Below are 14,477 nucleotides of genomic sequence, written 5' to 3' on the forward strand. Positions count from 1 at the left end.
TTAATTTTCACAAAAGCTACCTTACAGTTGATTTGACTTCCCCAATTACTCTGTCAAACTTTCCTATTTCTGTTTTGCAAACTAGAGATTTCCTATGAGAGAATTCACTCTCGGAAAAACAACATTCTGGGGCATCTGGGCAGCTCAGTCGGCTAAGCGCCCGACTCTTGATTTCTGCTCAGGTCATGATCTCAGGGTTCACGGGATTGAGCCCCATGTTGGGCTCTGCACTGACAGTGTGGAGCCTGCTTGGGATTCTCTGTCTCCTTCTCCTGCTGCCCTTCCCCTGCTTGTGCTGCATTTCTCGCCCTCTCCCTCTCCCTCTCTCTCTCCCTCTCTCTCAAAATAAATAAATAAACTTTAAAAAAATAATAAAAAATAAAATGTTCTGTGGCCATTGCTGCATCAAAGGTCTGGGGGAGAGCTTGATAAGTGAGTCCCTGGAGTTTTCTGTAGAACCCTGACAAAATCTGAATGCTTAAATGACAGTAATCAAGTAGTCTTCTTCCTAATGAAATTGAACCATGTTCAGTGCTTTTGTGAAACTTATCATTTCTCTGGATTTTTCTGTGAATTTGTGTAGAAAAAAGGCCTTCATTTCTCTTTACAACTTCAACTACTTGTAAGAAAATGGGCAAAAGTAATAATGTTGGTGCTGCTGCTTGTCGATACCTCCTTCTTTGTGTTCCCAAGCATGAATACAGTGAAAAAATGGGCTCTCCATGCAGAGAATTCTTTTGAAAGTAAGAAAAAGCAAGGTAGGATGAGCACTCTCACCACTGCATGGAAAGTGTTTTGCAAACTGAAAAGCACTAAAGCATCATTACCATTAATGTTACAGAGATTGTTCTGTTTGATTGTGAAGAGAAATAAAGTGGTCACTTCTTCTAAAATAGACCACTTAGCATGCTGTTTTGTCTCTTTTCTGATTACTTTGGAAGCAGTTGATTGATTTTAATGAAATTTAGTAATAAAGAACATCTTGACATAACTTCAGTCTCTTGAGACCTAGGGACTCAAAAAGAAGCTTCCAAGTGGACAAATCACCTGCATTTAAAATATTTCAGCAACAGAGGGGAAAAAATAACAAGAATGTTGTTGTGGTAAATAAAGATGGTGGCATACAGTCACTAATTCTGTTTATTTGTATATGTATGTTTTTTAAAAAGCAGTTACAAGCAGTTAACATTTACGGAGGGCTTAGTATGTGTTAAACGTTATTCTAAATCCTGTCTTCAGTTCTGTTAACAGTCCTGAAACATGGATGCTATCATTATGATCCCCATCTTGTGTAAGGAAGCTGAGAGCCAGGGGTTAGGTGACCTGCCCAAGGTCACACAGGTAGTAAGTATCACAGCTTGGATGTTTTGGTGGAAATAATGCAGAACACTGTGTCAGTCTGACTCATCATGATGCACATCTGATACTTTCTCTGGGAAATTTTGAGTCATCTCTTCTGTAGCCTAATTTGGGTGAGCTAAGTAACCATTGTCCATTTCGAACCAAAAACACCAGGAATACTTACTTGATGAAAGTGTTTTATAAAACCGGCTGTGGTGAGAAACATGAAATAAATGTGTGTGAACCTGGCTTAGAACCTGATGCGTGGATGCTGTAATGACGTCATCAGTGATGCAGTGATGACGGTGACCACCACCACTGCGGTGGAAACAGAACCAAACAGTTCATTGTCTTTCTGATGGTGTCTCTCTTGATTAAGTTGGCCAATTAATCTGTGTACAATTCAGATTCTAATTTAGTTTTCCTTGGACAGTTAGGCTTTGGTTGAACATTAGTTTTGACATACTATTTTAGGAAAATTAAAACAAGTAGAATAATCTGTATCAAGTGAAAAACTAATAGTTTGCTAAAAATAGCTATTAGTTTTTATGATTTCTAAAAATAGAAGAGAACTGAAGTACTGGGTCTATTTTTATTATAGACTTTGAAATGTAATTTAGTTTGACATTACTCTATCTGGTAGCTTTAGTTGAACCCAATCATGGATAAAATCTTATAACAATTTTCCATAATAGCAAGTTTGGAATATGACTGAAACTTAGTAGCTATCACCCAGTTACTCAGTAGGAGGTGTCTTCTATTCACTGGGAGGGTAATGGATTATTTAAACTAGATAAGGCAGACCTCTCTGCTTCCATTTTTTTTTTTCCTAAAAATTATCCTAAGAAATAGCAGCTAATATCCTTGAAAGTTCAAAATTAATTCATGTTTAAGATAACAACCCAAACATAATAATTAAAAACAAATGCTATTCTCAACCAAATGTCCTAATTCACTGTCCGTGAAAGCTATTCCAAGTCTTTGAAAATATTACCTTTTGTGTTAGCTTGAAGTCTTTAAACTATTTTGATTGTGTGAGTTCTGTTTACCATATGTTTTCTGACTTCTAAATATTAGTCATTGGACTAAAATGTATGCAGTGTGAGGGGTTTTCTATTACTGTTGATAACTAAAGTATCATTTTTCTACTTATACTTCTCTATATTACATTAAATTCTATGCACACTGTCATCGATTCCTAGGCAGAAAGGGAAAAATTCCCTTTGGTGTTCCCCCATCCCTACCTCCTGGTAAAGATTACTAGCCTAAGATTATCTTCAAGTCTAAATGACGTTATTAAGTAATATTAATATTTCCACATTTTTATTTATCAAAGACACATGTAACCTACTCGCATACAAGGAACATGTCCCAGCAGTTCCTGTGATGTCATCAACAGCCAGTCAGATCTTCTGATCATCCTGAAGTAATCACTATCACTGTATTGAATTGATTTAATTTCAGTGAAGATCAAAGAAACTTGATGTTTCAATAAGCATATACACCCTTCACACCTCTATCTAGGCCATGGCAAAATGTTTTACCTCAGAACCTGTTTACTGTTTATTTTGGCCACTCTGTTGCTGCCCCAAATTGTCATTCAGTTTGTCCCCACAAATGAACATATCACCAGTACAAAGCTCTCTAACCCAATTTCTTTTTATTTTCAAAATTGAAATAGTACTACATAGAGCAAAGAATTTTTTTAATGTTTATTTTAAAGAGAGAGAGAGACTGTGCACATGCGCTAGTCGGGGAGGGAAAGGGGGGGGAGACAGAGGTTCCAAAGAGGATCCTATGCTGACAGCAGCAGGCCCTATGTGGTGCTCAAACCCATGAACTGTGAGATCATGACCTGAGCCCAAGTTGGATGCTTAACCGACCGAGCCACCCAGGTGCCCCCCAAATTTTTTAAAAAATTTATTTATTTTGAGAGAAAGAGAGAAATGGGGAGGGGCAGAGAGAGAAGGAGGGAGGGAGAGAGAATCCCCAGCAGGCTCCACACTGTCAGTACAGAACCCGATGTGGGGTTTGAACTCACAAACCATGAAGTAATGACCTGAATTGAAATCAAGAGTCTGACACTTAACCTGAGCCATCCAGATGTCCTGGGAGCAGAGAATTTTTAAGCCAAGCTGAAACCATAGAACACCTGCCTAATTTGCTGTGATACATGTTCTCTGGTCCAGGTAAAGTCATTGTTTAACCCAGGTGTCTTCATTTGGATAGTGGGTGAGTTACAATGCCTGTTATCATGAGACAAGTGAAACCAGGCAGTTTGAGCCTTATTTGTAAATAGTATTGCTGAAATAAATCACTTTCCAAATATCTTCCTAAGATATTTATGAAATGATCCTAAAACAACATCTGTGATGTCACCATATTTTTAAAGATAAAATTATCCAAAGATATGCTTTAACACAGTGGATTTTAAAGAGGGTGCCCGTGTTGTTATGTAGAGGTCCATGACAAATCATTCCCCATTTTTGTTGAGAACAGGAGGATATTAAATAAGGCTGTTGCATAAGAAGTTTTTCTTAGGGAAAAAAATTCTTACTTGACTGGACTTCTGTTAATTAGAGTATATTAGCAAGGCACTTGCACGATGCTTTTCCTCTAGTATTTTTAAAAATGAAAATGTTCTCACTATAGAAACCATAACTTGATGCATAGACCTTATGGGAAGATCACATCATTTAATCAGATACATCAACATGGAATTTAAGATTTTAGGAAGAAGGAATATCATACATGCTGGGTAAGAGAGAAATCCTACCCAAGCAGAGACCACCATAATCATGCCACAAAGAGCTGGCGCTGATCTGTGTGCTATCAGTAATCCCTCATATTCTCATGTGAGAATATGACATAGCATAACACAGGGGTGCCCTCCTTCATACATCAAACACAAGAATGTACTGTACTGAAAGGAGTGACTAAAGGGAAGTTGGCACTGTGTGTTCTCTTCCTGCTTTTTGCTAACTAACGCTGTCACTCTTTATGCTGCGTGGTCCTCTCTTCTCTTGCTTCATTTAAGATTGGGGAATTACAGTAGGTTGTTCTGATGGCAGTTTTAGCCAGAGATTTTATAAGGCGGGGTGGGGATGGGGATTCTTTTTTTTCTTTTTTTTGGTTGTTTTGATGTTAACGGGGTAAACCTTGGGGGATTTTAAGCAATCCCCCAAGAGCACAAAACTGCAGCTTCTACTGTCATTACCATAGGCGTCCCTTTAGATAAAAGGTGTTCTACATAATTTATTAATGTGGAAAGTTGCTTAAAGGTGCGTGTGTATCTTTGTGCATGTGAGACAGAATTTGCTTTGTGGCTATAAAATTACACATTGGTTTCCTGTTAAGAAAAGTTTGACCTGTAAATGTTTTATAAATGGTTGTCTCCGTCTACAGTCGTTCATAAAACAATGTCTCACAGAGGTAAATGCTGTGATTGTAAATTAAGGGAAGAGCTTTTGGAGCTGTCCAGGAACCAGAATACCCTGAGAAAATCTCTGTGCTCACATATCCTGTTCCTCACTTGCCTTTAATCGCCTTAATTTTAAGACTACTTTATTTCTTTGGTAGTGTTTTAGTATGAAATGTTTTCAGGTTTTGTCTGGTTTTTGGTTTTCTGAAGGAAGTTGAAGGGGATCATTAACAGGTGCATTGGTTTTGCTTACTGGATGGCTTTAAAAAAAAAGAACTTTACCTTTTAGAAGTTACAGTGCACATATGCATATATTTCAATTAATAATGTTACATATAGAATCATTTTATTAGGTAGAATTTTTTTATCCACTGTCATCTGAAAACCATATTGAAGATAGAAGAAAAACAGTATTTCTGTAACTCACAGGAAAAATAGCAAGTGCCTATTAAAGCTATTAGCTAACATTCACATCAAGATAAATTCCCGTCAAGATCAAACAGTAAATCTGTTAAGTGTTTCTAAAGTTATTTCCTTTGTGGTGGGGTCTGCATATCCTACTTTATTTTAAATATAAACTATTTCCACTGAAATAAATAGCTATTGCATATCCATCTGATAAATACCCTCAAAAATCCTTTAGTCATTTATGTGAAGAAGTTTATTAGTTTGAAAACTAAAAACATGGGTTCTTTCAGTTTTCATTATCTAATGGTGTATCTGTTTGAGAAAGAACAGAATTTGTTGCTCCTAAGGCTTATTTTTGTATCACGGCAAAAAACAAAAAACAAAAAAACCCCAACAGATCACATGTTTCTTGTTTGCCTTCTGATCCAGATTTCAGTAGCAAGCCATTGGGCCGGGAAAATACTTCTGTCAGTTTTCATGGATAATATTGCATTTACTCACACATTTTCTACTTACTGCACATTGAGTTTCTTAATACCGCCAGTCTTTCAGCTCTAAAAACTCCATGTATCAGTTGATAAAATTAGCCTTTAGCTTTTCTATGAAATGGATTGTTGGACTTAATTCTAAGAGTTTTCAGTAATTATTCTTTTCAAAGACTTAATTTAACTTTAGAAAAATAAAATGAGAACGTGGTTCTACTTTGCTCATTTTTCAGTTGGAATTTGTGTGCTTTTCCAAAATCATCTGCCTTTAGAAGATACTTTAGCTAGATCACATTTAGTAGGCAACATAAAGTAAGTAAAGTCACATTTGGGGAACATTTAACATTATGACTTTTGTATATATGAAATAACAATGTTGACTATTTTTCAGAAAAACTTTGCTTATTTTATTCATTGTGTATTTCTGTCTTATGAAAATGTGAGAGATCTAGATATAATGATTAATATTTAACAGTTTAATATATCTTAATTTTGTTAGTATCAGAAACTTTAACATTTAAAGTATCTGTAAACAGGGGCGCCCGGGTGGCTGAGTCGGTTGAGGGTCTGACTTTGGCTCAGGTCATGATCCCACAGCTTGTTAGTTGAAGCCCTGCATCAGGCTCTGTGCTGACAGCTCAGAGCCTGGAGCCTGCTTCAGATTCTGTGTCTCCCTCTCTCTCTGCCCCATACCCACTCATGCTCTGTCTCTCTCTGGCTTAAAAATAATAAAACATTTTTTAAAAAGTAAAAAAAAAATAAAGTAGCTGTAAATAAATCAGATTTGGGAGGAAGAGATAAACCAGTCTAGTTTTGCTCTAAATGTAAGAGTTCTTTAGTTATCCAGATAGATTTTTGGAATGTGATTTTAAGTAACAAAGGTATATCTATATATCCATATCTTTATAAACACACGTAGGTTTGTATATAATTGTCATAAATACCAGTATAACATTAATAGTTCAAATTTTAACTTGAAACAGAATTATTAGGCTCATCATTTATAGGATTAGTTGAAATTAGTTTAATAAAACAGGAATTCTGTTATTAAATAAATGGCATGTACTTAAACATAATCACCAAAGAGCATTTTTCCACAGCACTCCTTACTTCCAAACTGTATATTGTACCCATTTTCCCATCCGTATTCTCCACTGTACCGTCAATTGTATAAGGACAGGGGTGCTACATCTCTGTGCACCATTGTTTTGCCAGTGTTTACTGTGGTGTTTGATAGGTAGTGAGCACTTTTTGATGATGCTTGTATTTATGAACAAATTATATATGTAGTTTAAAAATGTAGTTTAAAAAAATACACTAGCCACCTCAACTGTGAAGGTTACATGTTGCTTTTCTTAGCATTATGTAAAGCCAAAATAATATTGTGCTGATAATTCAGAGTTAGAGTTTAAGGTGATTTAGGGCCATTTTTGGGAAAAGTTCTTTGAGGATCTCAGAATGTTTAGGGAAAGGTACTCATCCACATTTCATGGAAAATTTAATATTAATATTACCATGAATACACAGCTTTCCAGTCTTACATATCAGTACAGTGACAGTTGGGAGTAAAACCCGTGGTTTCTTCTAATTCTCAGCCTAATTCCCAATCTACTGTTCAAACAAGGAAACTGTGTGCACTTTTTTAAAAATCTTATTAGCATCTCACAATAGCCTCTGTGCTTAAGTACCATAGGATTTAGTGCTTGTTGAAATATTTCACTTCTTGACTATGAAAAATGGGCATTGATACTGTGATATTGATAGGTGTTTTTATACATATTTTTCTTTATAGATGGCTATGTGTGTGTGTGTGTGTGTATGTATATATTTTGTTTTTTCCCCAACCTAATGATAGCCACATACTGAATTGCATCAAATAATTGTTGAATGGGTGTTATTACATATAGAGTTCCGGTTACAGATAGATTTTTTAAAAGATTTAATACTTAAGTTTATAAAAATAATTTTGGAACAATATTTCATATTTGGAATAATAATTTTGTTATTATTAAAAGTACAAAAGTTCCCTGCCACATCATTTATGTTCAAATGATGATTGTTTTGTGAGAGTGAGAAAAAACAATCTACCTTTATTTGTAACTCTGTCTGCTACTTCTGGTAATGTTGCTTATTTTGTAAACTAAAGAATAGATAGATTTTATAATATTTAATTAAAAGTATTAATTTTTCTTACAGAGGTTAAGGTTTTTCTTGCTGAATTTATTTTCAGTGTTTTCAAAGAGCGTTCAATACATAACAATCTGTGGAAGTGATTTTGTTTATTAAATATCCAGAGTTACTGACTGCCCTTGATCTTTGCCTGGGCCTTGCATTAAGCTCCAGGGGACTGTGTGGGGTTATTAGTAACTACTGATATTCATGGCAGCGGTGCTCAGGGCCGTGCCCACAGGAATAATTTGCTCTGGAGAACAGTTAGACTTGAACTTGGGCTTTTAAAAGGAATGACTCAACATTGGATCCAAAGTGATCCGCACTTCGCATCGCAAATGCTACTTAAACGGTGTGCAACTGCAGCATATGAGGGTGTGGTTTCAGCCGAAAGGTGGGGACCTGTGTAGTCCCTTTCTTCCTACCTCCCCCCCCCCCCGCCCCCGCTATTTAATATTCAAATGAGCGCCGTGACCGGCGTTGACGAAAGGATACCTTCGGGGAGCCCCTGGTGTCAGGTTCTGCCTCTGCAAGCCCTTCGGTCGGATCTCTCCCCATGTTGAACTCCATAGTTGGTGGGATTTCGAGGATCTCTGAACTCGAGCCGCCCCTCTCCCCAGCTCCATGACTGGGTCTGATGTGCGCTGATGTCACCACCGAGCTATTGCATTGCAGCCGCTCGGCCTCTAGGTACCTCCCCCTGAAACAGCCCGCCGGCTCCCGAGAGGGGGCCAGGAGTCAAAGAAAAGATGACGGCGAAGTTAAGTCGCGGGAGGGCGTAGCAGCGAAGAGAGGGAGCTGCATGCCCGGAGCGCTGCTCTGCGAAGGGACGTAGCAGCTGTTGCTTGAAGAGAGAGGGCGTTGCTGGAAGCGCCCTGGCTCGGGAGGATGCCTCCCGGGGACCGTACTGCCCTAAGGAGCTGGGGACCGCGCAGGACGTCCCTGCTGGAGTTCCTTTTCTGCCTCCTCCACCGGCCACCTCTGCCTCTCTCCAGCTGTAGCTAAAATGAAAGCCAAACCGCGGCCACAATTGGTCAATTTCAAAGGTTAGAGTAGACTTGGTTTTGAGCTGAATGTGAATTACGCTGCTTGTGCCTTAGAGGAAACCCGGAGCTCTTCTTTGCTACAGTTTCCTCAGGTGGAATAAGCCTTAAGGAAGATCAGATAAGACTCTTTGGAAATGACTTTCTTTTTTCTTTTTCTTTTTTTTTTTTTTTTTTAAAGGGGAGTTTATAGCACACCATGCTTTCTAACTGTTTACTTTAAACGGTTGCTGGATTGTCCTGGCTTGGCTGTCCAAAAGTCTATTTTTTTCCTTTGGGTAGCCTCGAAGAAGCTTAATATGGGAAGAAAAACTGCCTTTTGAATCAAGATTATTTATAGCTACACCCAAAAAAAGTAAAAGAAAAATTTAACTTTCTTAACAGCATTCGACAACTTATTTTTCGCTGAGGATTTGTTTTTGTGCCTTGACCTGAACAATACATGGTCCCTGTGTTTGTCTTTTAAGTTTCTGAAGCGTGGTTTATTTATAAAGGAGATGGAGTTTTGCAAGCCTTCTTTAAGTGGATTACAGTTAACCAGAGTTCTGCCGATATTAACATTCAGCCTAGCCTGTTAAAATGCTTGCTCTTTTGGAAATTTTAACCTGGAAATCTCAGATGCAAAATTAGACTAAAAAGGGAAATGGACTGACAGTGGAATGTTTTGAGTGTTTGAGCCACTGTTAAGTGTGTGTGTTTGTTTTCTGTGTTTTGGAGTATGTGAAAGGGAACCTGGGGGAATAAGGGAAGGGGGGAGGAAGGAGATTTCTGTTCTTTGTTCTCAATGCACTTTATTTTTTTTAGAATCATTTTAAAAACAACCAGGTAAAAGGATAGTTGCATTTAAGACTGATGCACTGATGACCTTAAACACCTCCTATATCACAACCTATATTGTTTGAGCGTGTCTTTATGCTGACGACACTTCATAGTGCTGTCCAGAAGTATACTTTTTTGAAAGATGCTTTACCTTACTTCTTATTTTCTGTGTCAAGAGCCGCAATATTTGTTTTAATTGTCTACGAAATGGGGAAGCCACTCAGCAGACCAGACTGTTTACGTCAGAATCCCCCATGTGTAGGTAAAGGTGAAGAAGAGGAGGACCTAAATATCGAAGACTGTTATGTCCCACAGCGGTCAATCTATGATACTGTTAGGCTGAATGAACAGATAGACTCTGGTTCAAAGGGTAGCCTCTCTTCCAGGCATTTTACAGATCGGACTTTACCCTACAGTCACAGAACACTGGATGTTAGTTCTCTATGCTCTAACGGTGCCCTTGCTTCTTCCAGTGTATTTGAGCTGAGAGGTCGTGAAGCTAACAAACTAGATGAAAAGATGATCTTTGATGCGCTCAAACTAAATAGTGATATCATTCGAACCACCGGGTTACCCAAAGCCAAGTCCCATGCAGAAAAGAAAGAACATAGACGGTCATGGCGAATGTTTGTCCCAGCCAATTTTATGGATTATGCAAACAAAAGTGAAAGCTCTTTTGTTGAACCTACTGATATGTCAGATGCTGTTCCCAAGGCCAGCAAGTGCAGATGGGGTACTAATTCTCTAACGTCGGAGGAGGATGACTCTGGTTTATGTAGCCCTCCAGCAGAGAGGGAAGAAAAACAGGGCATTTTAACTGGAGACCAGTCACGAATTAGAAGCTTATCTTCAGCTGAAGATATTCATATGGCAGAGCAATACAGGCCATTTTTTTCTGTTTATTCCATTAGTGAGCAGAAAATCCCATTGCTTTCATGTAGAAGTGCCCACCCTGATGAAAATTTCAAAATGATTTTGCATGATGTTCCTCCACTAGATGAAACAAAAGGTGCAAATGGTCAAAGGGAAATCCATGGTGAAAATTGCTTTCTGCAGAATGATTTAGAAGAGAGCACTGTAAAGTATGATCCATTGATTATGTCAGGAGATGGGGAAAGCCAGTGTATTTCTAACACTGGAGAAGAATGGAAAACCTATGGATCGGGAGAATCCCAAATCACGGCACAAAGTGGGAAATTTCTGGAAAATTCTGAGGATTTACATCTCTCTCTCACAGATGTGGAGGGAAACGATGCAGATTGTGGTAGCACGAGTTTAGTAAAAAATGTGACCGTGTTGACACCAGATGATTCGGAAGAATCCAACGTCGCATCTAAAGAGGCAGTGGAGGTGCCCCTTTATTCCCGGGAGATGGAGGTGGTCCAAATAAAGTGTTCCCCGAAATTCATACCAGTAAGAAAGCAAGCAGCTTCCAGAAAAGCAAGGGCCCAGGCAGGAATATTGGACACAGTCTGTAATGGCTTTCAGTCAGCTCAGGTAATTAATGGGGAATGTGAGACTGCAATGCCGGGCGTTTGTGGTTCCTTTTTAAAGTGGTCACTAGTGTTTCTAATAATGATCAAATCCAGTCTTTTATTTTGGGAGTTTGCCTAATACCCCACAAGATGCCAGGTATTGATAAGGTGATCATTGTAACAACTTAATTAGGGACCTTTTTTTAAGAATGATTATTCCCAGCTGTTTAGATTCCTACTGTTGCTTGTGCAGGTGCTGGGCTGTTCCCCTGCATTTAGAGTGCTTCCACTGTGAGTTTATGTGAACATGAGGCTTTTACACAAATTGTGGTTTAAGACTCTGCCATTTAAGGGTAGTTCTGTTGTATTTATTAAGGTTGAGCAGGCCTAGTCATGAAGGTACAAACACACAGTATTCTATTGTTGTGGTCTGCGAAGTAGGCTACTCAAATTAAGGACATTTAAAATGTGTTGAAAATCAGAATTCTGTCAGTAGCTCTGGACATGGAAGTAGAGAAGCTGTGCTGTATTTTGCAGTCATTATAGCTGCTAACTTTTTGTGAGTGGTGAAGGAGGTAAGAAAGTAAAGGGTGCAGCCTTGTAATAAGTAGAGGCTGTTTGTCAAGCCTGTAATTTTTTTCTTCCCACTCGGATTGAAGTTCAGCTATTTTGGTATTTTTACAAAGTTCTTCTGGTAAACTTTGCCTCAGAGGTAATTTTATTTTATTTTAAGCTTTGTGTTTGTGTACTTATGGGTTAGATTAGGGGGAAAGTCTCTCTTCATAGGTATTTGTTACCACCGAGAGATAAGGAATTTGGACAGTATCAGAAACGTTCCTCTTCCCAGCCTATGAAGTCATTGCTCTAGGCAGCGTTGCCCTTTCCTTCAGCTTGCGTGAGATGACATACTATTTTAAAAGCTTAAAAGTACTTTTTTTTTAATGTAAAGGATTTTGCAGTCTATTTGTAGGAAGTAATTGAGCCCTTAGGAATATACAGATTCCTTAGTAGTTTTCTTCTTTAACCCTTAGTATATTTTTTGTAGCACTTCAGAAAATTACGACTCACCCAGACCTACTCTGATATGCAGCCTTAAAATTGATTTCTTTAAAACCAAGATCAGGGGTTAAGGCAATTTACTAGAATGTTATCTTAGGTTTTTTTGTCCTGAGCATTATCTGACAGGAAATGTAGAACTTTTCCCTGAATCCTTCTATACCAGACAAGTTCCTGGAATTAAGAATGCAGCAGTTTTCTTACTGTCCCTCCTTCTTTTTTGTAAGTAGTAAAACCTCTCCAGAGCTCTTAGTTCCTAGAAGTAGTTAACTTAGAAAGTAGTATAGAAAAGAAGTAGCATCTCAGTTTCAAATTCTGTTTTTACCACCTTGCCACAAAATTATGAAAACTTTTTTTTTTTCCTCAGTGATTTGAGGAGTTCTTATTTCTTTGGTTATGTGTAATTGACTTTTTATATTCAGCACTGCTGTATAGAAACAATTAGCCAGTATGGAAATTGTCTATAAGGATTTTATATACAAGAAGAAACTCGGGCTTTTAGCAGAGAGACTTCTAAGGGAAATGATCATTTATTTGTTTGCTATTCCTAAATTTACTCATACATGCAATAACACAGAACTATCTTGTGCGCCATGCCTTAGGCCAGAGTCTAGACAGTTTTTCTTGTAGCCTCTCCATTATTTTCCATACTGTGTAAAATTATTTTCCATACTACCTCTGTAATTTTTTAAGTATTATTTTGTTACTTGCCTTTTTAATGTTTCCATATATTCTGTTAACTGTTCATTTACTTGGACTATTGGTATATTATATGGTGCCCTGTGGTGTAATGACTCAAACCCCAAACTCGGTCGTGTCTTAGTATCTAGCTGAAACTTCCCTTCTTTGGTTAAATTCATCTCTTTTTCTTTATGGAATCCTTTAAGTCCTGTATTTTAAACATTTGTATGTCTATGAAAGAGTTAACGTATTATCAGTATTCTCTTTTGTGGAGTTAATGCCATCCACTCCGAGATGTAAATACAATTTTTCTGTACTGACACGCATTCGGCAAATAATTATTAGGTACATATTACATGCTAGGTACTGTGGTAAGTCCAGGACATAGAATGACTATAAGGAAGACAACTTTCTGCTTTCATGGAACTTGCATTTTACTCTAATACATGAGATTTGTTTGCCAGTTACAGGCACTGGAGGACTGTTAGTTGGATGAGACTGAGAGTCAGAGGGAGGGCATGGGAAAATGGTTGGCAGTGCAGGGGGTGACCATAGAGTCACTGGAGTTGCTGTGCTGGTCACGTGTGTGAGCACGTCTGTGGGGTGAGGTCTCTGTACTCTTGCAAGTCCTTTGGCATCTCACTAGGCATTGAGGGGGCTGGATGGGTAAGGATCTATTCTATTTACTATGCCTGCCTAAGTCTTTTCTCTTTTCCTAACTCTGTATTTGGGCTCCTCTGGCAAGCTGTAGATTGGCCTCTTGGCTCATCTCATCGTCTTGTCAGTTATCTTCTTTCCCAGTTTGAGTCTCAAACTTCAGTTGTCAGCTAGCAGCAGTTATCCTTAGAGGAGCTTGTAAGGGTCCATGCCCAGGAAGACTGATCTTGGGCCCATCTTACCATTTTGCCCCTTTGCATTTTCCATACTGTTTTTACTAGAGTTATATTGGAATGATAGAAAATATCTGGTTTATGCTAATGAAGCAGTAGAGAGAGGACACAAACTCTTTTCTTGGTTTTATAGGTAATCTGATTAAAGGTACTTAGAATATCATTCTTTAAAATTCCTGAGTGGTTTTGATAATATGAATTTATATTAAGTTTAGTTTCTTACTGTTATTCATAAGGTAGCTGTCACATATGAATAGCCAACAAAAATTCTTTTTAACTCTGATAACCGATACTCGATCATTGAACAAATGTTTATATTTGGTGGTTGTTAGATAAGGTAATTTATATAAATGATTGCTCTCCCAACTGCAGGTATTCCAAAAAGAAGAGATTGAACCTTTGCAGGTTAAACAGCAAGATGTGAACTGGTTAGGTCAGGGCCTTATTCAGAGTGCTGCTAAAAGCACCAGCACCCAGGGTTTGGAGCATGACCTGGATGATGTCAACGCACGGTGGAAGACTCTCAATAAGAAGGTAATTTTTCCATTCCCTTCATTGTCATTTCTGTTGATTATTATTCTCTAGCATTTGTTGTGACTCGTCATATTTATAGTAGCTAAACTTCCCTAAACATGGCTACCTTTTTATATTGCTGTCAACTCGGCAGCCCAAACTCGGATGCCCACAGG

General features: G+C 38.1%; 1 protein-coding gene across 29 annotated transcripts in view; it reads left to right on the top strand.

Annotated features, from left to right (window-relative positions):
- Positions 1–14,477, top strand: part of DST (dystonin) — a 491,438-nt gene that overhangs the window by 397,269 nt on the left and 79,692 nt on the right. For all 29 annotated transcript variants that reach the window (XM_019457466.2, XM_019457473.2, XM_019457470.2 and 26 more), the window contains one exon: positions 14,161–14,322. In XM_019457466.2, coding sequence (XP_019313011.2) covers positions 14,161–14,322 — 162 coding nt within the window. The remainder of the gene's footprint in view (positions 1–14,160; positions 14,323–14,477) is intronic.

This window comes from Panthera pardus, unplaced genomic scaffold (assembly GCF_024362965.1).
Source record: "Panthera pardus isolate Hobbes unplaced genomic scaffold, ASM2436296v1 HiC_scaffold_17, whole genome shotgun sequence".
NCBI classification, from domain to species: Eukaryota; Metazoa; Chordata; class Mammalia; order Carnivora; family Felidae; genus Panthera; species Panthera pardus.